This window comes from Vigna unguiculata, chromosome 11 (genome assembly GCF_004118075.2).
Source record: "Vigna unguiculata cultivar IT97K-499-35 chromosome 11, ASM411807v1, whole genome shotgun sequence".
Lineage (NCBI taxonomy): Eukaryota > Viridiplantae > Streptophyta > Magnoliopsida > Fabales > Fabaceae > Vigna > Vigna unguiculata.
Window position 1 is genome coordinate 1,306,589 of NC_040289.1, and position 23,898 is coordinate 1,330,486.

General features: G+C 34.8%; 3 protein-coding genes and 1 long non-coding RNA gene across 4 annotated transcripts; 1 reads left to right on the forward strand and 3 right to left on the reverse strand.

The window, feature by feature from the left end:
- Positions 1-1,640: 1,640 nt before the first annotated feature.
- Positions 1,641-5,875, forward strand: LOC114169384 (ATP-dependent DNA helicase pif1-like). The gene is made up of 6 exons (XM_028054525.1): positions 1,641-1,657; positions 3,458-3,607; positions 3,691-4,196; positions 4,267-4,388; positions 4,457-4,700; positions 4,863-5,875. Exons 1-6 carry the CDS (start codon positions 1,641-1,643, stop codon positions 5,873-5,875), a joined length of 2,052 nt encoding a protein of 683 aa, XP_027910326.1.
- Positions 5,876-6,285: 410 nt separating this feature from the next.
- LOC114168737 (putative disease resistance protein At3g14460) lies at positions 6,286-7,239 on the reverse strand. The gene has a single exon (XM_028053649.1). It carries the CDS (start codon positions 7,191-7,193, stop codon positions 6,441-6,443), a length of 753 nt encoding a protein of 250 aa, XP_027909450.1. The 5' UTR covers positions 7,194-7,239; the 3' UTR covers positions 6,286-6,440.
- Positions 7,179-10,056, reverse strand: LOC114168736 (putative disease resistance RPP13-like protein 1). The gene is made up of 2 exons (XM_028053647.1): positions 8,278-10,056; positions 7,179-7,941 (listed from the first exon to the last, which is right to left on the reverse strand). The coding sequence occupies exons 1-2, from the start codon at positions 9,953-9,955 to the stop codon at positions 7,241-7,243; spliced, it is 2,379 nt and encodes a 792-aa protein (XP_027909448.1). The 5' UTR covers positions 9,956-10,056; the 3' UTR covers positions 7,179-7,240.
- A 13,029-nt stretch (positions 10,057-23,085) lies between these two features.
- LOC114168596 lies at positions 23,086-23,891 on the reverse strand. Its single transcript, XR_003600704.1, has 3 exons — positions 23,503-23,891; positions 23,353-23,398; positions 23,086-23,230 (listed from the first exon to the last, which is right to left on the reverse strand). It is a non-coding gene; the product is annotated as an uncharacterized LOC114168596 (long non-coding RNA).
- Between the last annotated feature and the right edge of the window lie 7 nt (positions 23,892-23,898).

The following is a 23,898-nucleotide window of genomic DNA, read 5'->3' on the forward strand; positions in this document are numbered from 1 at the left end:
AAAGCTTCAAACCCTTACTTTCTAAACTTTTATAACTTTGATGGTATAATATACAGTGGAAAAGAGCAATTTGATGACCCAAAGCATAAAGTACATGTGAAATTTAAAATTTATAGAATTATGTGCCCATGGTAAAATAGTTGCCATAATAAATTGTTGTCAATTATATGTGATTACAATATCAAAATTTATGCAACAATTATAAATTAATGGGTTAAATATGTTTTTTGGTTCCTCAAGTTTGAGCGAAATTTGGGTTTAGTCCCTCATCAAAATTTTTGACCAATTTAGTCCTTCATCTTCCAAAATGCGTGAATTTAGTCCTTTTAACCAAATTTTGTTAAGTTTATCTGACATTTCAAGCGCATTTCATGATAGTATTTAAATTATTTATACTGTTTGACACATTTTTGCTTCAATGTTATCATTTATTAAAAATATAAAGAAGTTAATTATTTAAAAACCAGAAAGAACATGGACATAGTTTTATTAAAAATGTAACAAAGATAATTATCTATTTTAATATCGGAGGATGTGAGTGTGGTTAGTTAATCATAATCTTATAGGGTTAAGCGTTTTTTTTTTTCTTTTATTATATAGATTACAATTGAAAGAAAAACTTTAGTTATGATTGAAAAATGTATATGTTTTTATTTCAAATAAATAATTATAGCATTGAAATTGAAGTTATCTAAACATGTAAAAAAAAAAATACTAATAAATTATCTTATCACAAAAATGTTTTTTACTTAAAAGAATTAAACAAATGTACCTTTGTATTTCGACTAAGAAGTATCCCAGAATTCACATATATGATAATTTTTCTAAGATATATGATAAAAAATTTCCAAACCATAATTATATTTTTATTAGTAGTAATTATGTTGAAGCGTGCTTATTATGTTCATGTCCCTTTTCTCCTTTTTCTCTAAGTTGGTTGCTGTCTACTATCGAATTCAAATGGCTTTATATTTTGCTAACAGCCTTAGGAACTTCCACCCCTTTTGGGCTTTCTATGCTTAATCCTTCAAAGGTAAAGTTTGCTTTAACATTTGTTGAGACTTCATCCATAAAACTTGCATTATTCGGTCAGTTTATTTTATTTTAAAGTCTAAAATTCGTTTTATGTGGTTAGAATAATGTTCAATGTTGTGTTTTCTGATTTGATTTGTGGTGAAAGTTTAGATCACCTACAAAGCAAAAATAATTTATTTTAAGGTTAATTGGAAAAAACTTTTTTTGTACTAATTTAAGATTTCCAACTCCTTCATGTTTTCGAAAGGTTGTAGATTCTTAATTACCTTCTCTTCTTTTTCCGAATCTATTCAAGTGCTGTATTAGCTTTTGCCAATTACTCGGTGCAAGACAGGTTAATGGAGTAATCAAACGGACAATAACGTCTTTCATCCACATTTTCTTCTTCTTCGATGGTTAGTCAAACAATAATTGTTTAGTCTTTTCCCAGATCGCAAACTTCTACAGCTGCATCCATTAATGAATGAGTGGCTATCATTATTAACCCACAGAGTGAATTGTACACTACTATAACCATGTAACAAACTTAAACAGGTTAAGAAATAGTTAAAGAACTTAAACATGCTGATGTAAAGAGTAACTTGACTGTGATTATTGAAACTTTGATGACTGATTTATTGAGGTATTCATATTGCAATTGTTAATTACCGAACAAAATCATACAAAGAACAAAGATTAAATTAATAATAATAAAATTTTAACTTAGATCTTTTATCTTTTGAACTTCAATATATGTTAATGGCAATTACATTAAATTATTATATTATAGTAAATAAAATTATTTATATAATTATAGTGCTAAAATTACATTTATGATAATGAGTTAGAAAATAAAAATAATTATATAATAAAATATCAAAATAGTATTCTACAAGATAAAAATAAACCACAAATAAAAATATTTAAAAAAAAAATGATCAAATGTGTAATAGTAAAAAGTTGAGAGATTACCGAATGAAATTCCACAAAGAAAAATAAATGTATAATTAAGGATTTGATATACTGAAAAATATCTTAGAGATATAAGAAAATTTTTCAAATATTAACTTAGTTCATGGTTTAGAGATAACGAAAGTGGTCTTTGCAAAATAAAAGAGTTCTTCAGATAAAACAAAAATTAATAATAATATAATAAAAAAATAAATTTTATATAACCTAGTAGATGAAGGTTTACACTACATTAAACACTTGAATTGAGAATGTTAAACATTCTTATATAAAAAAATATAATAAATAAAAATATTAAAAAATTTAAAAATATTGTAATAAGAGACAGAAAAAAATATTTAATTCACATAGACCCATTTTAACATAATTGCATAAACCAAGAAATCCTATATAATAATTGTAGTTTCACCTAAACCAAGAAAAACATTTGAGTTCTTATATTTTCAATGCAATGTTATACCCTAATAGATTTGATGAATCATCCTCTTTATTTTTAGATTTGGGATATATATTATTTTCTTTTCATCCTGATTATTTTTAGATATGGGACTTTTAATTTTTTTCAATTACTTGTTATTTTTTTTTAATATCATTTTGACGTGTAGTACAACACGGAGGAGCACATACTGTTATTATTTGTATTATTATTATTATTATTTTATTATTATTATTATGAGTAGTATTATTATTAGTAATCCATTATTGTAATTAGTATTGATATTATTAATTGTATTTTCTATAATTCATTGCATTAACATAAAAAAATCAATATTAAAATAATATTATTTATTTTTAATTAATTTGTTATAAAAATAAGAAAATATCTGTAATTGATTATTTAGTTTTTTTTTTCATATTATGAAATCTTTATTTAAATTATTTATTTAAATATAATAATAATTATATTAATTTTCTTAGTGTAAGTTAAAAAAAAAAGAAAAAACAAGTATCCGTGCTTACGGGTTTCATTCTAATTATTACAAAAATAACTATAGCGTTGAAATTGAAGTTATCTGAATATGTAGAGAAATACTAATTAATTATTGAATATAACTATACACAATTTAAAGTCTTTAGAAAAAAGATGTAAAATTTATGACAATACAATTTTTTTTTAAAACAGCATCATCTAATTATGTTTAAAATTTACCACCATATCTAAAGAAATGATGTTTACCATCTATTCGGGTATATCCTCATATATACACTGACAATAAATAATAAATCATGCTTTTATATAAATATATATTGACGTCCCTTTTCTCCTTTTTTTTTTCTCTGAGTTGTTGGTTGTGCTCTCCACTTTTAATGTGGACAGAATTTATTGTAAAGGTAATAGTGTATAAAGAGAGAGGCTTAATAATTATGATGTTAACAAGGGTCCTGACAGAGCTACTCTTAAAATAAGCAACAACTCTGCACAATGTGACAAAGAAACCATTATTGATGAGATCAAGAGGTATTATGATTGTAGGTATCTATCACCATGTGAAGCAGCTTGGCGAATATTTGCTTTTGACATCCATCACAGATGGCCTCCTGTTCAGAGATTGACATTCCATCTTCCTGGACAACAATCAACTTTGTTTAAAGATAATGATGATATTAATGTGATCTGCAACAGGTACGAAAATGCTAACATAATGTTTCTAGCTTGCTTTGAGGCTAACAAAGCTTATATCATGATATTAATGTGATTTGCAACAGGTACGAAAATGCTAACACAATGTTTCTAGCTTGGTTTGAGGCTAACAAAGTTTATACAGAAGGAAAAGAATTGACTTATTCTGAATTTCCAAGCAAATTTGTGTGGTTTGCTAAAGAAAAAGAATGGAAACCAAGGAAGAAAGGCTACAACATTGGTAGACTTACTTATATTCCTCCGGGCTCTGGAGAACTTTATTATTTGAGGATATTACTCACAATTCAAAAAGGTTGTATTGATTATGAAAGCATAAAGACCATTGATGGGAAATTTTATGAAACATACCAAGATGCTTGCTATGCTTTGGGATTGTTGGCAGACGATAAAGAATATATTGATGCAATCAAGGAAGCAAGTGAATTTGCTTCGGGGTATGAACTTAGAAGATTATTTGTTACTTTGTTGTCCATGAATACAATTTCTAAACCAGATACAGTTTGGAATTCTACATGGAGTATCTTGTGTGATGGAATTTTGTACCAAAAGAGAAAGGAAATGAGATTACCAGGTATTTTATATTGTTATTTTTGTAATTCAATAAAAATATATCTTTTAATTGCATTATTTTGTTCATGCAGGTCTTCAAATTGAGACGGCTGAATTACAAAAAATATGTCTCATGGAAATACAAGAAATGCTAATGTCAAATGGTAGATGTTTGAAAGATTATCCTTCATTACCTCAACTTGATATTTCAGATGTACATACAATAAAGAACATGATATTTTGCTTAAAGCACTGAATGATGAACAAATGCATGTATATCAGGATATCATGACAGCAGTTGTTTCAAACAAGGGAGGATTCTTCTTTTTATATGGCTATGGTGGTACAGGTAAAACGTTTATGTGGAAGACATTGTCAGCTGCTCTAAGAAGTAAGGGCATGATTGTTTTGAACGTAGCATCAAGTGGAATTGCTTCTTTACTACTTCCTGGTGGAAAAACAGCACACTCTACCTTCTGCATCCCACTGTTAATTAATGAGGAATCAACTTGCAACATAGCGCAAGGTACTCTCCGTGCTAAACTTCTGATGGCAACCAATTTAATTATCTGGGATGAAGCACCAATGATGAATAGAATGTGCTTTGAGGCATTTGATAGAACACTAAGAGATATTATGCGAAATGTTGATGATGCCAATAATGACAAACCATTTGGTGGCAAAGCAGTTGTCTTGGGAGGTGACTTCAGACAAATTCTACCCGTTATAAAGAAAGGATCTAGGTTTGATATCATCAAATCAGCAATCAACTATTCAGAGTTATGGAATTGTTGTAAAGTGCTCAAACTGTCCAAGAACATGAGATTAAGTACTACAACAGATAATCAAACAGCCAATGATATCAAAGAATTTGCTGATTGGATATTGAAAATTGGAGATGGCAAAATGGATGTAAATGAGAATGGTGAGTGCATGGTAGAAATTCCACAAGAGCTGCTTATTATAAATACAGATGTACCTTTATTGTCATTGGTTGAATTTGTCTATCCTCAATTTGTGGTTAACATGATGAATCCAAATTATTTTGATGATGGAGCAATCTTGTGCCCAACTAATGATTCTGTAGAGCAAGTCAATGATTTCATGTTGTCTTTATTAGGTGGTGAAGAGGTGACTTATTTAAGTTCAGATACACCTTGCCAATCTGATGAACAAGATGAAGTTCAATCTGAATGGTTTACATCTGAATTTTTAAATGATATCAAATGTTCAGGGATACCAAATCATAAACTCAAGCTCAAAACAGGTGTGCCAATTATGCTCCTGAGAAATATTGATCAAGCAAAAGGTCTTTGCAATGGCACAAGATTGCAAGTCAACCATTTGGGTAAAAATGTAATCTCTGCAACTGTAATTACTGGAAAAAACATTGGTGACAAGATTTTTATTCCAAGAATGGATTTAGTGCCATCTGATTCAGGATTGCCTTTCAAATTCCAAAGAAGACAGTTCCCAATTTCATTATGCTTTGCAATGACAATTAACAAAAGTCAAGGACAAACACTTTCTAGAGTGGGACTTTATCTTCCACAACCTGTATTCACACATGGCCAACTATATGTTGCTATTTCTAGAGTGAAAACCAAGCGAGGATTGAAAATACTTATATTGGATGAAAATGGAAATATCACAAACACAACGAAAAATGTTGTCTACAAAGAAATTTTTGAAACTCTTTGACAATGAACACATTAGAGGTATGTCATTTCTAATTTTCTTTTAATTTGTAAGTTTGTATAAATATAGATGCATGATCTATTGTTGTAATTAAAATATTTGTTATAATTTTGTTGTTCAATGCAGGATGTATTGCGTAAAGTCCAAGGCTTACAATGAACATCATGCTGATTTAAGAAGTAATCAAATTTGTGTACCAAAGCAAGTTATCAAGTTGATTAATCAAAAACAGATTATAGGTATGTAATTTGGTCTTCTTTTATTGATATTTTTTTAAAGAAATTGTATTATAACCTTAGAAGTTAATAAATATTACAAAATCAATTCCTATTATCAAAAATATTACATTTAAAAAAACCCGTGCGTTGCACGGGTAGAAAGACTAGTAGTGTATAAAGAGAGAGGCTTAATAATTATGATGTTAAAATAAATTGATGGAATGGGTGAATGAATTGTTAGAAGCTTTATGCAGAGAGTACCAGCAAAAGAGAAAAATAGTTGATACATATTCAAAAACAAAATAAATTGTTGCCGAACAAATACATTACTATTTAAAACAAACCCATCACTACCGTATATACAAGGTTTGAATGTGAGAAATTTTTTCCCAGTCTTCGCCTCTTTCTTTAAGGCAACGCTTTTTCAGCAAACGACACCAACTTATCTGAAGATTTGAAATTGATTTTGGAAGGCCTTCCTCTGGTAAGCATTGAAGGTTGGGGCAGTTACTGAGAGTCAATGATCGAAGAGATGAGAGTTGATAAAGACCCTTATAGTCCAGTTTTTTTAGATTTGGACTATAAATGATGGTTAGATGAGTAAGAGAGGGTGGAAGCAAACCTTCATTAGGAAAACATTCTGCATCAACTTTTTCAATGGACAATCTTTCGAGTGAAGGATTGTCTCTGAATGCTCCATTCAATGAGTCAACAAGTAGTGTAGAGCAATTATTGAGTTTCATAAATTTTAAATTTGATGGCAAACCTTCCGCAGGAAACGACTCAAGTTTTGGACAGTCTTCTATGAGTAGTTCATTGAGAGATGGAAGCAACGTATGCATGTTTGCAGGCAATGATTCAAATTTAGGGCACTCTTTGATTGTCATATCCTCCAGATGATTGTGAACGTGATCCTGTGAAATCATCTCCAGATTAGGAAACCTACCGAGATACAACTTCCTGAGTCTTGGGAGGGAATCCAATGGAAAGATCTTTAGAGAGACACAATAATCACTTATTGACATCCAGTTAATGTGCAAATATTCAATAGTGTCAGACCAAACAATTTCTAGCAATGATGCTTCTATTATGAGACTTTTCATGGTAGCCCAGTCCAAATGCAACTTTCCACAATCTAAAGCAATTAAATCTAGAGCTCTTGGAGCGGAAGCCTCAAGTAGTTGGCACTCTGTAATTTGTATTTTTTCAGAGGAACAAGTTGCTCTGGCAACTCTCCTTTCAGCTTGGGACAATCACTTATATAAAGTGTTTGAAGATTTGGAAAAATACCTGCTTTGCATTCCCATTTTTTCCATTGTCCCATATTAAAGAATCTCAAATTTTGCAGAGACTTAAATGAAGAGGAGTTGCTCCCATAAAAATCAGCATCAATACTCACTATCCCGTCAAGTCCAATAATATTCAAGTCCTCAAGAAATGGCAAAAGTCCAAGAGGAGGTAAACGTTCACAAGAGTCACATCCATTCAACTCTAAGGACACCAAGTTCAGTAATGAATGTAGCCAGTTTGGAAATTCTTTCCCACCATAGTGTAAGATTACCAATTCCTTTAAGTTTTCGGAAGGTTGCAGGTTCTTAATTACCTCCTCTTCTTTTTTCGAATCAATAGAGTCTCTATTCCTTGTCCATCTCAACTTTAACTTCACAAGGAGTGTTTTATTCTTCAAATATGCTTCTGATGCATCCACTGAATTCTCAATATTTTCCAGCGCCTTAATTGATAGACTTCCATCAAGGTTGAGCTCTCCTAGCTGTTGAATACCGAACTCCCTGCCATGCCCAACATTAAAGGATTCCATGACTACTTTAAGATTCTTCAGTTTTCCCAAACCCGACGGCAACTTTTTCAAATGATTCACTATCAATTCAAGGCGACACAAATTGGTGAGTAAATGCAAGTTTGAAGGCAACTCCTCCAAATACAAACAATAGTTAAACTTCAGTATTTGCAAGTGGGAGAGTGAACATATTTTTTCAGAAACTTTTTTTAGTATAGTATATGAGAGGTCTAACAATCGGAGATGCTCAAGATTGCCAACAGAGTCAGGCAACACTTTGATGTTAAAACAATGAGACAGAGATAAAATTCGTAAATCCCTAAACTTGGAGAAAAATTCATCTATCGATATATTGACACCCCACTTGAAAAAAGAATCATCTGTCCTACCTGTCGACATAAATGTACGTAACCTTTTTGTGTTGCATGAGGTTCCAAACCCATCAAAATACTGATTGTATCCAACTTCAACTGAAAAATGACGAGTTACTTTTTGTATCTTCCCTTCTTGATTAACTTCCCACCTAAAGTATATGCCTCCACCAACATATTTTGCCAAATCATTTAAAAGGTCATGCATCACAAATACTTCTTCCTTTTCACCTGATTGTTGAAAGAAGGATCTTGATAGTAGATCATTGAAGTATTGTTTGCAAAAATTTTCTGAAGGATAGTGTAGGAGATTTTCAGTCATCCACAAGTGCATCAAATGCTCCTTCTTAAACTCATAATCCTTGGGAAACAAGGCACAGTAAGCAAAGCAGACCTTCAGATGAGAAGGAAGGTGGATATAGCTCAGTGCTAAAGCAGGGATAATATCACAACGCTCTTGTGAAAATTCCCATATTTCGTTTTGGAACACACTTTCCCACTCTGAAACAGATGATTTGTTGTATAATAGACTTCCCATTGTTTTCAATGCTAGAGGTAGTCCTTTACATTTTTCAACTATCTTCTTGCCAATCTCTGTGCATTCTAGATTTTGTTGAGTATCATCGTCTTTAAATGCATATTTAACAAATAAGTTCCAGCAATCATCTTCTTGTAATTGCTTTAGGGAGTGAACTTCTGACCGCATGGTAGAAGCAACTTCCTTGCTACGTGTGGTCACAATAATCTTACTCCCTTGGACTCCAAACATTAGTGGCTTCTGCAGTTCTTCCCATTTAGGTTTGTTTTCGTTCCAAAGGTCGTCCAAAACAAGAAGAAATTTCTTCTTAGTTAATTGTTCTTTTAATCTTGTGTGAACCATCTCTAGATCTCTACTATCATCAGTTGATTTTGTGATAGCCTCAAGAATTGCTCTTGATACTTTGAAAACATCAAATTCATCTGAAACACAAACCCAGGCTTTGACATCAAATTTAGCCTCATCCACATTTGGGTCATTGAATACATGTTGAGCAAGAGTGGTCTTACCCACTCCGCCCATTCCTACAATAGAAAGTATTGATGGCTGGTTAGAATTGTTGGTGTCAGATATCAGCCAGTCAACGATCTGTTTTTTATCATCATCTCTGCCATAAATATCAGTTCCAACAACCAACGATGTTGTTTGTGATTTCTGTGGCAGTTCATTGCTCAACCCAGATCCAACAACCCTAACTGTTTTTAATCCTAGATTACCCCTTTGACTTAAGAGAGTATCTAGTTTGTCGAGGACTTTTTGCATCCTAGACTCAATTTCCTTATTATAGGAACTAATAGGAGAAGATTTGAAGAAATTGAGTACCTTGAACGTACAACATGCAGAGGTTTGAGATTCAGAATCAGCATCCACTTGTCTTTTGTAGAGCATTTGTAAATCATCCAAGAGATCCTCTGCATCAAGGACAGCATCTTTGACCTCAAGCAACCAGTTTTTGACATGTGGATTCGTGAACTGCTTTCTCTCTGCATCATCAACCAGAGAATGGATGGAGTTCAGCTTGGTTTTCAACTTGTTCAGCAACTCCTCATCAAGCTTTCTTGTACGAAAGAAATCGAGAATTTGGGGAGAAGCTAGCTTCTCGAATGCAACATTAAGGAAAACAGAAAGAAGAGTACCACCAACAAGTTCTAATGCCATGCTAAGACAAAGATGAATGATTCGAGTGCTGGATCAGCTTTTGCCAATGACTCAGTGCAAGACAGGTTTATGGAGTCATGGAACAAACAATAACATATTTGATCAACATTTTCTTCTTCGATGCTGTGCTTAGTCTAGTCAAACAATAATTCTTAAATTTTAATCATATATTTTAAGAACAACTATTACGAAAGTAGTCAAGCTAGTATTGTAATTAAATGATCAAGTTGCACAATACATTTGCATTACTATATTAAAAGGTTTGTTTGTTAAACAATACATTTGCGTGTCGAACATGGAATGATGTAAGATATTTTGTTATTTTACTGATTTTTATTTTTTATATTTGCGGAAGTTTCATGGTTGAAAGTTGTAAGTGATATGGACATGGCATGAAATAATGGAATTTACTTTTATTTTATTGATATATCACATTCACACGCCTTAATTCTTAAATTTTACCTGTATATTCAAGATCAAAGAAACCCACACTGTAATAATTTTTTTAATATATTCTAGAATACATCTCATATTTAGTCCTAAAACGATTTGTAGCTTTATATATGAATTCATTAGTATTTATATAAATGATAATATTATAAGCATAATTATGAAATCATGAAAATAATATTTTTATACGTTGATACTATATTTTAATTACATTAACTTGCCTTTTATTTATATATACATGAATATTAGTTGCAAATATGGAAGTGAAGCAAATACATTGTTAGATAATAGAGTATGTCTTGGATATTGAATATAGATATTTTGACAGTTCATTAATTGAATTTTTTATGTACAAAATTATTTAACCAACAATTTTCTTTTATAAAAAAAGTAAGCATCTTTTTAAAATAAAAGACATTCTCGTGTCTAGATAAAATTATTAGAGATGAAAGGGTTTTCTTTTGAGTATATAATGAAAGAGGAAAATGATAATGCTTCATCAATATAAAAGTATGTTTACACTTTCATTCAACAATAAATCACATATAATAGAAGTATCCCATAATTCATTTCAGAATAACAATATCCGAAAGTTGCAAGGTTGTGTTCTTGACCAAACTTTTTAAATTTAATTTTTCTAACATATATGATAAAAAATTCTCAAACCACAAGTATTAGATGATAACATATTTTTACCACTTCTTTTACCACCCTACGTGGCATTAGCTTTTGCATTTTAATTTTTATTTTGAATTTAATTTTAAGTGGTACACACGGGCAGAGGAAATGTAAAAGCGGTAGATGCGCGTGGGGAAAATTCTCATTCTCTTACCCCATTCTGTAAAAACAGAACCTATGTTTCCTTGTGCTGTGAAAATTTCCCATAGTCGAACCCTTGAATCCTCCATTTGTGGACTGAAAATTCTCCAATCTCTACGTGGAAGCTCCCATTTTTGAACCCAATCCTATGCAGCCACCAAGGTTCTCAGCTAGAAGCAATCTTATTACAATCCCTTGTTCGTTTAAGAAGCTGTGATTTTCGAACCCCAACCCCTTTCCTTTGTTCCCATAAAGGCTTCAACCCAAAATGCGCGTTTGGGGAGGTTTGATTTTGCTTTCCCTTAACCTTTCGTTGACAACCCTTCTTCCCATGTGCTCTGAACCCTGCAACCCATAACCTAATGTTTCAAAGACAACCCATCCAACTATAAGTGCATTTGTGGAAAAACTCCCCTGACCCATTTTTAGATTTAAATTGCAACCAAGGACCAATTAAGTGGTAACCCACGAACAACTTCTTGCACAAAAATAATATAACAGATTTGAAAAGTATAGCTAGAAACACAATTCTTGTAAACCAATAATAAAGACTTGTTGGACCCCAACATGTGCAGACCAATAACACACCACATCCCAGCTCTTGTAAACCAAATATATGTGTATTTGGGGGAAAATTTTCCCGACTCGATCTTAAATTTAACTTGCAACCCAAGACCTATTAAGTTGTAACCCACAAGTGACTTTTTGCACGCCAAAAAATTACAGATTTGGAAAGTACAGCTAAAAACACAATCCCCTCCCATACTTTGTGGACCCTAGCTTGTGCATACCAATAACACACCCCATCTCAATGCTTCTAAACCAAATATATGTTCATTTGGGGAAAAACTTTACTGGCACATTCTGAAATTTAACTTGCAACCTAAGACCAAGTAAGTTGTAACCCACAACTGAGTTTTTGGACGAAAAAAAAATCATAGATTTGGAAAGTGCATATGTAAACACAATTCGCTCCCATACTTGAAAGAGGAAATAGTTGGAAAGTGTTTTCAATTGTGTAATTATTTGAACTATTTTTGATAATATAAGGAAGTTTAAATGTTATATTATTTCCCTAAGTTATGACCTTTTTTTAATGAACAATGTGATTTAAGAAGTACTTTTGAATTTGTAGTAAATGTTATAATATTTGATGTTATGTCTTGTAAGTGATAATCATAGGTTCATAGTTTTTCATACTAAAATTTTTGTATTTACACAAGTGTTGTCAAACATGTTAGGATAGTGCATACTATTATATAAGGCACTATCCAAATAGTGGTAATATATTTGTGCACAAAGTACTATATGCACTACAAAAAAATCGTATTTTACCGACGTCCAGATCCGTCGGTAAAAACTCATTTCTGTCGGTAACTGCTAATTTTCGACGGATTTTCGACGGCAAATCATCCGTCGGTAACAGGCTTGTCTGTAATGTTTACCGACGGATAAGTCGTCCGTGGGTAATTACCGACGGAATTATCCGTCGGTAATGACTTCTTTTACCGACGGAAAATTCCGTCGGTAATTCCCGACGGACGGACGATCCGTCGGAAAGAGTTGTACGAGTTTCAGCGGCGGATAAATCCGTCGGAAATGCCGTCGGTAAATATTAATCAGACTGCAGAGTCTGTTCTGCATGTTTTCCAAAACCACACATAATTAACCAGACCTGCAAATCACAAACATTCAGAAACAGACCTGCCAATTATAATATCCGATCCATTCTAAAAAAATAGTAGATATCTACTTGAACTCCAATATTAAACATAAACATATATGTCTACATTATTTAAACATAAACATACTAAAAGTATGAAATGTTTATACTCAATCAAAGTAAAAACTAGTCCTCAATGATACTACTACAAACAGTCATCCGTATCACAGAAGTGAAAGCATCAAGTGTTTATTATTAATCAAACTGAAAAACTCAATCAAACTAAAAACTATAGTCCTGAGTAACTCTAACATGTGGTCCTAATAGTCTAAGTAGTCATCTGAATCAGAGTCCTCAGGATTTGTTGCGGGCTGGACTGGTGCGGGCTGGACTGGTGTGGGCTGGACTGGTGCGGGCTGCACTGGTGCGGGCTGCACTACTGTAGGCTGGACTGTGCTGGGTTGGACTACTTCGGGCTGCTGCTGAGCCGGTGTTATGTTGGATTGAGGTTGTTGAAGGGCATGATGGTCAGGAGGCAGCAATGTTAAGACCAGATTGTGTAAGTTTTGAAATTGGCCTTTTAATTCCTCATAAGCCTGATCACGAGCTTCTAGTCTTTGTCTGAGGTACGTAACGTCCTCAGCACTGGAAGACGAAGAAGACGGTTGGCGCCTGAGGCTACCGCTTGCACCTGAGTTTGCAGCAAGTTGGCCTGCCCCATATACTCTTCCTTTATTCTTTCCACCAACAACCTCAACCCAACACCGAGTCCCAATTGTGTCCTCTGCTGTAGGATCAACATTAGGATCTACTGGGCCAACACAAGAGCCTTGCTCAGATCTTACCTGTGAAAGTCTAATTTCAAATTCTTCCTATCAAGTAAACAAGAAGGTATTAGTGAAATAGGGTCAACAATATACTTTTATGGAAAAGTAATGAAAGTGTTTGTTTACATGGGTCCTCCGAGATCTTTCATCAACATACTCGCTGGATCCTTTACGGATATGGGTTTGTTGAAAAACCTCATCAATGTGCACATATCGGCCAAGCTCTTGTGCCTGTAAAACAAAATATGGTGTTAATTTTTAAGCATAAATTATTAAAATTCGGAGTGTGATGAATTACTTAAGAGAGAAGTTTATTACCATACGAATGGCATGCTCATGAGTAGTAATGGAACCGCCTGTGTGTAGGCTCCCACCCTTTGGGGAAGCTCTGTTCCTTTGGGCTGTAATACATTTATTGCGATAGGCTGGAGAATTCCAATGTGTCAGCAATTGATTCCACACATCATCCCCAAGCCAATAAGGTCGTTGTCCTGCAATTCTGGCCTCTCTAAACATCTCTGAGAGCCTATGTGAAGCTCTAGAGTTAAAATTTGTGTGAATTTGAGCTTCATGTTCAGGTCTCCACTGAACCTTCCTCTGCGACAACCAATAAAGTACAAATCATCAATTGCATTGCATGGTTAACATACACAATTATTAAATATTTAAAAAGACTGATGATATGTTTACCTTAAAGCGTTGCATGGTTAACATACACAATTATTAAATATTTAAAAAGACTGATGATATGTTTACCTTAAAGCGTTGCCAAAATACATCTCTATCTGTTGGAGGTATTGCTCCCCATGTCGGCCAAGCAGTCAAATATTGTTGTTTAATAGACCTTGTGATGGCCTGGGAAGCAACTCTAGAAGGATAAAACCTGCACATGATTTAAGAAAATAAATTCAAAAAAGGACAAGGTAAAATAAGTCATGTAAAAGAAAATAGTTTTTAAGATGGGAGAAGTTATTCTTACCCTTTCCCATAAGGTTCAATCGTGGGTCGTTCATTGGGAGGAGGGTCAACAAAAGCAGCATCTGCATCAGTAGGACCAGAAGAGGCAGGATCACTAGGTGAAGGGACTGATGATGGAGAAGGTATGGCGGCAGCAGCAGCAGATGGTGAAGAAGAAGGTTGTGATAGCACAACAGGGGGTGGCATTGGCACCATCACAGGAGGTGCTGTGGGTACCACAGGAGGGCGTGGAGGTACCAAAGGAGGGTGTGGTGTGGGTACCATAAGAGGAGGTGCTGTGGGTGGCACAATAACAGGTGGTGTGGGTACCATTACAGGAGGTGGTATGGGTACCATAACAGGAGGTGGTGTGGGTTCAACTGCAGGAACGGTGGGGGAAGGTAATGATATGGGTGCAAGACCTACAGAGGTTGACTGTAAGGCTGCACTATGTGTGTCAGCAAGAGGGGATGGACTGGATGTGGATGGTCTTCCAGGAGGAACTTTTATCAGGTAGCGTGGTCTTTTTGGTGCCCTTTTTGGTTTTGCTACCTCTTTCCCCTTGCCAGGATTAGGTGGACCCCCAGATGACATTGTGCACTATAACAAATACTATTAGAATAAATAAACGATGAATATTAATGTCAAATTATACGTACAAATATTAAAAGGTAAAAGGTCATGTTACAACTACACAACAACAATGGCACACAATACAAATTACAAATATTAAAAGTTAATCATCATCACTGTCATCGTTTATGACTTCATAATTTTCATCATCATCATCGTCATCTTCTTCTTCTTCTTCTTCTTCTTCTTCTTCTTCTTCTTCATATTCTTCTTCTTCTTCTTCTTCTTCTTCTTCATGTTCTTCTTCTTCTTCTTCTTCTTCCACTTCATCTTCTTCCAATTCTTCACCATCCCCATCAATGTCATGCAATGTAGAGACACCTTCAACTTCAATTATTTGATGGGCATGTGACATTTCATCAACTTGATAGGGAATATCATCTTCCACCTCATTTGACTCAACACGACCCCTAGGCTTAGTTTGTATTGCAACACACCAACCACGTTTGTTGATGTTCCGAAATGTTGGATACGGGACATAATAAACTTGTTTAACATTAATTGCTAGAATGAATGGATCAAATGGTGGGTATCTTAAATTGATTTGAAGTTCGACAGTATTATATGTAGGATGTACTCTTGTACCATTTCTAGAAGGATCAAACCATTCACAATAAAAAAGAACAACTTTCTTTGGATAAGTAGAGGTGTTGTACTCTAGCTCATATATTTTATGAATTATTCCATAAAAATCATCATAACCACCCTCTGTGAGGCCCTTCACGTACACACCACAATTAATTGTCTTCTTCCCGTTCGACCATGCATTAGTGTGGAATTTGTATCCATTGACAAAGTATGTGTGCCACTCCTTCACGCATCTCATGGGTTGGTTTGCCAAATCCCTTAACTCTTGATTTCTAACACATAATGGCTCGTTGTAAACCTAAAAATTGTGTGAAAATTGAAAGTTTAGTCAACTTTAGCAACAAAGGTTCTTGAACTAAGAAGACTGCACTTACTTGGTTTCTAAACCAATGAGGAAAATTTGAGTATATGTTGGTAGAAGACGTTCCTTGAGGTATTTGCTCAGCTACAAGGAATGAGCTGTCAAAGGAAGATTAACAATACAGTGAATACAAATACCTTAAAAGGAATTAACCGGTTAGGTTGTGGACAATGGGATTAGGACTTACTCAAGGTACGGTTTAACTTCAGTGCAATTAATTAACACATGCACATGAGCAGAGTTGAATTCAGCATCAGTTAACCAATAAGTGCACTCCTTGCCTGCGTGACGACCGACTTGTTTAAACACCGATAATGTTGACTCAGATGTTTGACTTTGCCATGGTGTTTCATTCCTACGATTTTTCGGACACAACGTGAAGTTTTGAAAATAGTGAGAGCAAAAGTATGTGGTCTCACGATGCAAGTAAGTTGCACAAATGGATCCTTCTACTCTGGCTTTGTTTTTTACAGAACGCTTTGAATCCCCCATAAATCTTTACGAACAAAAGATGTGCACATTAGAATTGAACACGAGAATAAGAGTTCAAAGTTCAAACAATTAAGTAATCATATCACCTTTCAAATGGATACATCCACCTATATTGTACTGGTCCGCCAAGCCATGCTTCATATGGAAGATGAATAGGGAGATGCTCCATTGAATCAAAGAATCCTGGAGGAAATATTCTTTCCAATTTGCAAATAATAAGAGGAATATTTTCCTCCATTTTTTGTAATGAATCTTCCTTCAGTGTCGTTGAGCACAAGTCTTTGAAGAACTGACTAATTTCTATTAGAGGATTTAACACATGTATCGGCAACGAGCTGAACGCAATAGGGAGTAATGTCTCCATGAATACATGACAATCATGACTCTTCATACCATGAATAGTACCCTTTTCAATATCAGCACATCTTGCCAAGTTTGAAGAATAACCATCTGGCATTCTAAGCTCCTTGATCCAACGACAAACTATTTTAGCTTCATCTTTTGTCAACGTATAATTTGCTTTTGGCTTGAGCCACTTCCCATTGCCCTGTGACTTCAACTGCAAGTCTTTGCGCCGACAATATAAACCAATATCTCTTCTTGCTTTGTCATTATCTTTTGTCTTACCACTGACATTCATCACTGTGTTGAAGATGTTGTCAAAGAAATTCTTTTCTATATGCATGACATCAAGATTATGTCTTAGCAAGTTATCTTTCCAATATGGAAGATCCCAAAAGATACTTTTTTTAGTCCAATTATGCCACTCTCCATATCCATCGATCCTTATGAGACCACTTTCAGTCACTTTTGGAAAATGTTTGACTCTTCTCCAAAGTTGTGATGGAGTCAACCTCGGAGGTGGCCCATCCGTTTCAACTTCCCCTTTGCGAAATGCCCTAGTGTTTCTCCTAAATGGATGGTCACTTGGCAAGAATCGACGATGACAATCAAACCAACAACTTTTCCGACCATAATTCAAATTGAACGACTTAGTATGCTCCATACAATGCGGACAGGCTAATTTACCATGTGTGCTCCAACCGGATAACATCCCATATGCAGGGAAGTCATTAATAGTCCACATCAAAGTTGCCCTCATTAGGAAATTTTGCTTCCTTGAAACATCATAGGTCCAAATACCACTCCACAGCTTATTCAAATCATCAATCAAAGGCTCTAGATAAACATCTATCGATGCCTTTGGATTAGATGGACCTGGTATTATACACGTCAAAAACATATAAGGCTTAGTCATACACATCTCAGGTGGAAGATTATAAGGAGTAACAATCACAGGCCAACAAGAATAGGGTGATGACGATGCCTGGATGTACGGATTAAATCCATCTGAACAGAGACTAAGTCGAACGTTGCGGGGATCACTGGCGAAGGAAGGATGCTTTCGATCAAAGTGCTTCCAAGCTTGTCCATCGGATGGATGACGTAGCATGCCTTCTATTTTGTTCTCATAATGCCATGTCATATGTTGTGCTGTTTGCATTGAAGCAAACATTCTTTGTAGTCTTGGAATTATAGGCAAGTAGAACATGGACTTCAATGGAATTGGTTTTTTTTGCCTCTGGCCTCCATGGAGTGTACGATATCGAGGGTGTCCACAAAATTTGCATTGGAGCAAAGATGCATCGTTTTTTCCATTATCATTGTCATAAAAAAGCATACAGCCGTTCATACAACAATCAATCTTCTTAGACTCCAATCCCAACTTTGAAACTAATCTCTTTGCTTCATAGTAATTCTTGGGCAAAGAATTATTTGGTGGTGTTAGATCTAAAATGAGTTTTGCAATGTTGTCCAATGCTTGGTTAGGAATGTTCCAGTTGGATTTGAGGGACAAAAGTCTGATGCATACTGACAATTTAGACTCTGTAACCCCTTCAAATACAGGTTCATTGACATCTGCTAATAAATTGTAAAATCTCTGAGTGAAGTCATTTGGAGACTCTTCTAAATGACTCTCGTCTGCTTCTTCAAATGAATCATGTTGGCCAAGAGCATTACTCAACATCTCTTGCATATACATAATTTGATTCATCTCAGAGGTATGATCCACCGTGCTTGAACTAGGTAAATGTGTGTCATGTTCACCGGAATAAATAGAGGGCACTTCTTCACCGTGAAATGTCCAAATCCAGTAATCTGGCATGAACCCTTTTTTGTATAAATGAACTTTAACTTCCTCATCTTTCAAAATATGAGTGCATTCGCACTTAACGCAGGGACATCTAATCCCTCCCTCAAGAGCATAATATTTATATTGTCGAGCAGTCTGAATAAACTGTTCAACTCCTATCACAAAAGATTCCTTCAAGCCTCTCCTACCACTGTAACAACGGTCATAAACCCAACGACGGTGGCTGGGAACTTCGCCCATGTTCTGTGACAAGGCAAAGATAGACAGTGTTACTTTTGTGGTAGTCAAAGAGCATCGGGCTTAAGTAATAAACCTATTATTACTTAAGTCCAACATGAAAGGAAACCTCTGATTACCAATTTCTATTTCGTATCTTACAAAGCTTAAATGGTAAGATACATTATAACATAAGAGGGACAAAGTGCATAACTAATCACAATGAGAGGAAATTGAGGAAAGAGGTTTAAATTGATAAAAATTGTGTACAAATCGGAGCTAGTATATGAAATTTTTAGCACTTAGTATTAATTGTAGTCTTATTTGAGTGTTTTAAACTTTTAAAAAGTAGTATACATATTAGAAGTTGAGTTTTATCTAGAATGTAGAACATAAGTTTATCCATAGCTTTATTTTACCACTTTAAACTAGGTACATAGAATTAGCTTAGTTAGTAAATCAAGTGCATTAAATTATGTCTGCTTTTCATTCATTTAGGTGAATAAAACACTAACTTGTATTGCAAACTTGTGTGCGCGATAAAACATTCTAAACAGTAGTTGAAAGTTGATTGGAAATCTGAATTCGTGGCATCCAGCAGTTACATACAAAGATGAAGCAAAATTTAACAACTTTTGTAGAATAGAAGTTTGACTTTAGGGTTGACTTTCAAATATGAAGGCTAGATTGGTGATTCAAGAGTTGGAAGTGCTCAAGAACACTAAAAGGGATTGGAATACTATGAAAGTGTTATGAAATCAGCACTCATTCCACCAAACATAGTTAGTTTAGTTAGCTTTTGGTAATGACTCTTGGGTATTTTTAACTAGAGTAGGTAGTTGACACTACGTGTGTTATTGGTTGTATAAAACACTCAAAACAAAAAACAAATCATCAACTTAACAGTTCACACTAGCTTTAACACACAAACCAAAGACATCAAAGCTTCTTTGAAACAATAATTAAGTTCAGAGCTCATGACCGTGATGCACATGACCCAAAAACAACCACAACAGAAACTATAGTTTTAGCAACCTATATCAATTACTCAGAACCCATATGCAACCACAACAAATCATTCATAAACAGTCAAACAACGATCACCCAACAAACACAAGCTAAACACGGTTAATCTCAGAATTTATGAACAAAACACAACTTTGGCAGTGAGTAGAATTATTGACCAAACTTGCGTGCGCATATTTGAATTGAAAATGCAGAACAGTTCAAGATGCATCTGATGCATCTGGATGACATCCACTTTAATTGCATATAATAGAAAACCAAAATCAATTTCAGGCATGCCCACACTGAATTCATTAAGGCATATTGAATTGATGCAATGCTGTGAATGCTACACAAAATTTCAGGCATGACCACACTCAATTCATTCTCAGACATTGCCACTTACCTTCCTCCACGATGCAACCACAAAAAACAGCAGCCTCTGGATCCCTCGCAGCCCCGGACACGCGAACACCCAGCCTCCCACCGAGTTGATTCACAGTTCTGGTGTGCAGCACCTACAAAACACTTTATGATTCAGACATGATAGATTGGATGGCGAAAGAAGAAGAAAAACACTCACCGTCGATGTGTCGGCGTGAGGCTTGAAGCGGCGACAACGATTATCGATCGAGAGGAGACGGCGCGAGCAGCGTTGCGGGCGTTGGCACCGGTGACACCGTCGTCGTAATCGGATCGGCCGGCGAGCTCCTTCCAGGCGGGGCGAAATGGCGCCGTGAGATGGTGGGGCGAGGGATTGGAGAGATTGGGGAGAGGTTTGGGGGAGAGAGTTTGATATGTTTAAGTTTTCTCGACTGACATACCGAAGGATTTACCGACGGAATTAAACGTCGAAAAAATTAACCGTCTTACCGAAGGATTTACAGACGGAATCAAACGTTGAAAAAAATTAACTGTCTTACCGAAGGATTTTCCGACGGATGTTCCGTCGGTAAGTTTTCAAACTAAATCCGCCCATAAATCCGCCGGTAAAGATGACTTTTCGAAGGATTAGTTTCCGTCGGTAAATATCCGCAGGTAATATAGCTTATTTTAGTAGTGATGGGTAACAAGTTAATTTCTCTTGAGTTGCATGTTAATTTCACATGTGTACTGTATTGGGATCCACTAAGTATACAAGGAAATTGTGTTTCCCGCTACATTTTCCAAATATGTGATTTTTTTACGTGCAAAAAATAATTCGTGAGTTACAACTTAATTGGTCTTGGGTTGCACATTAAATTTAAGAATGGGCCACAAAAGTTTTTCCTCAAATGCACATACACTACAACAAAAACAATTTTTATCGGAGGTTATTTATGGCATTTCCGAGGGTTTTAACCCCCGTAAAAGGACTTTCCAGCGGTTTGGTTTTCTCTTAGAAAAGCCAGCGTCGTTAATGGATTACCGGCGGTTTTAATTAACCCCTGGTAAAACAGCATTTACCGACGGTTTTGAAATCCCTGGTATTTACCGACGGTTTTGAAACCCCTGGTATTTACTGGCGGTTTTAAAACCCCTGGTAATTACCGGCGGCTTTAAAACCCCTGGTAATTACTGACAATTTAAAACCCCTGATAATTACCGACAATTTTAAAATCCCTGATAATTATTGCAGTTTTGTAATCGTCATACCTATTCCTTGTATGCAGTTTTAAATTTTTTATACTGTGTATAATAATATTGAAAGCCTATTTTTACCCTGCAATGCAATTCATTATTTTTTGATGTTTTTACTTTTCAAATTTCCTTAATTTTATTTATTATTCCTTAATTTTATTTATTTTACTTTTTGAATGCATATAATTCGGGGACTACCATGTAATAAAAAACAAATGTTGGCATAGGAATTAAACTATAAAGATATAGAGTATGCATGAAATCTGATTAAATATTGTAAGCATTATATATCTCTCAAAGTGGAAACAGACCCATGGTGTGTGTGAGTAAATTCAAAACATATACGAGACAACAACAATGTGGAAGACATATAGTTAATTATTACTATAATAATAATAATATTATTATTATTATTATTTTATTATTATTATAATGTGAAGACATAACAATGTGAACAATAAATTGACACACGATCATCATAAAGAGCTTTTAACCTTAAATAATATTATAAGCACAATTGGCATTGATTGAATGCTTAATTTAAAGACTTACAATTTAATCCAATTTCAAGCTACTTGTAATACAAATATAATTGATAAAGCAGCTTCTCAAAACAAGAAAAAAAAAATCATTAGGTAAATGTATATTGTACTAGGGATGGCAATTAGGGCCTGGCCCGCGGGCCCGGCCCGCAGGCCCGCATAAAAAACGCGGGGCGGGCCAGGATAGTGAGCCCGTAGGCCCGTGCGGGCTCGGCCCGCATAGGCCCGCGGCCCGCACGGGCTAGCCCGCGGTCCGCGCGGGCCGGCCCGCAAGCCCACATAAAATTTTTGAAAAAAAAAAAACTTGCACTTGTGTATATTAATTACTTCTTTTATGGACTCTTACATTAACATTTCAAATTCTTGTATAACTGGAAAAGACAAGTATTATGTAATTCTTAATGTGCTAAAATTTAAAGAATACATTGGGTATGTCATAGTATGAATATGATGAAAATGTTGAATTATCAATTTATCATCTAATTCCCCAAAGTTTTTACTTAATTTTGTGAACTTCTTAAAGTTTCCCAATTTTTAAACATTGAAAGTTTTATCATAAAAAAATAAATAAATTAAAAATTTTTAAAAAAAAAAAAAAAGTGGGCCGGCCCGCGGACCCGCGGGCCAACCTTTATGCGGGACGGACCAGAGTATGCGGTCCGCAGAAAATGTGCGGGGCGGGGCGGGCCGGCCCGCGATGTGCGGGCCTTATGCGGGGCGGGCCTAAACGGGGCGGGCCGGCCCGCATTGCCACCCCTATATTGTACCCATAACCCTCTATTCATAATTTGAATGCCCATAGATTGATTCATGCACGGGAAAAATTCACTTGTAACTCTTCTAAAATAAATTTGGCTTACGAACAAAAGTAAATGTAATGGTTTTCATTTTTCTTCTTTCTTGTAGCAAAATTGATTGGTCCAATTTTTATTGACATTCTTTTTGTCCTGTAGAAAAAGAAAATTCAACATATATTTGTGTTAGTATAGAAACCGAACACCGCTAGTAACATGTACTTAAAAATTCAGAAACTATATTGCTTCCCCGATTTCACACCAAACAAAAATACCTTGATGGCAACTCTTTTAACTCCTTGCAAACCTCAGCAACAACATCTATGAGAAAAAACATCCTCAACTCAATCATATTTGATCATATACCAAAAAATAAGAAAAAAATATGACATAAAAAATATGACATAAGTTATGTAAGTATATACCCTCTTTGAGAGATTGTGGACTTCTATAGCACAGGATCTCTTAGTAGATGTAGAACCACGCCTTTGTTTTTTAGCTTCCGGAGATTCAAAATCGACATCCTTTTGCGGTGGAACCAATGGAGACAAGAATATAGAAGCAACATATACCATAAATTTATACATATGACATAATGTAACAGAGTCAACAAATATGCCATTATCTATTAAATAATAAATTATCACCTGGAAGCCACCAAATTGTAAATCTTACATACAAATTCTCGTTCCCCTTGTTTATAGTAAAATTGGAAAGTGCCACAACTTAAATCCAAGCTTTCTACCTATTTCTCTGCCCCCATCAAACTTCACAACCATGTCCAAGTCATCTTTTAATCCTAGGCACTTTACCTTGGAATA

Excerpts from the sequence above, each read along its gene's own strand:
- LOC114168737 (XM_028053649.1), bottom strand. The coding sequence starts at position 7,193 with ATGAAAAGTCTCATAATAGAAGCATCATTGCTAGAAATTGTTTGGTCT.
- LOC114168736 (XM_028053647.1), bottom strand. The coding sequence starts at position 9,955 with ATGGCATTAGAACTTGTTGGTGGTACTCTTCTTTCTGTTTTCCTTAAT. Across the intron at positions 7,942-8,277 it reads ACGTACATTTATGTCGACAG|GTTTGGGAAAACTGAAGAAT; the intron begins GTAGGACAGATG and ends AGTTGCCGTCGG.
- LOC114169384 (XM_028054525.1), top strand. Across the intron at positions 3,608-3,690 it reads ATTAATGTGATCTGCAACAG|GTACGAAAATGCTAACACAA; the intron begins GTACGAAAATGC and ends GATTTGCAACAG. Across the intron at positions 4,389-4,456 it reads CTCAACTTGATATTTCAGAT|GATATCATGACAGCAGTTGT; the intron begins GTACATACAATA and ends CATGTATATCAG.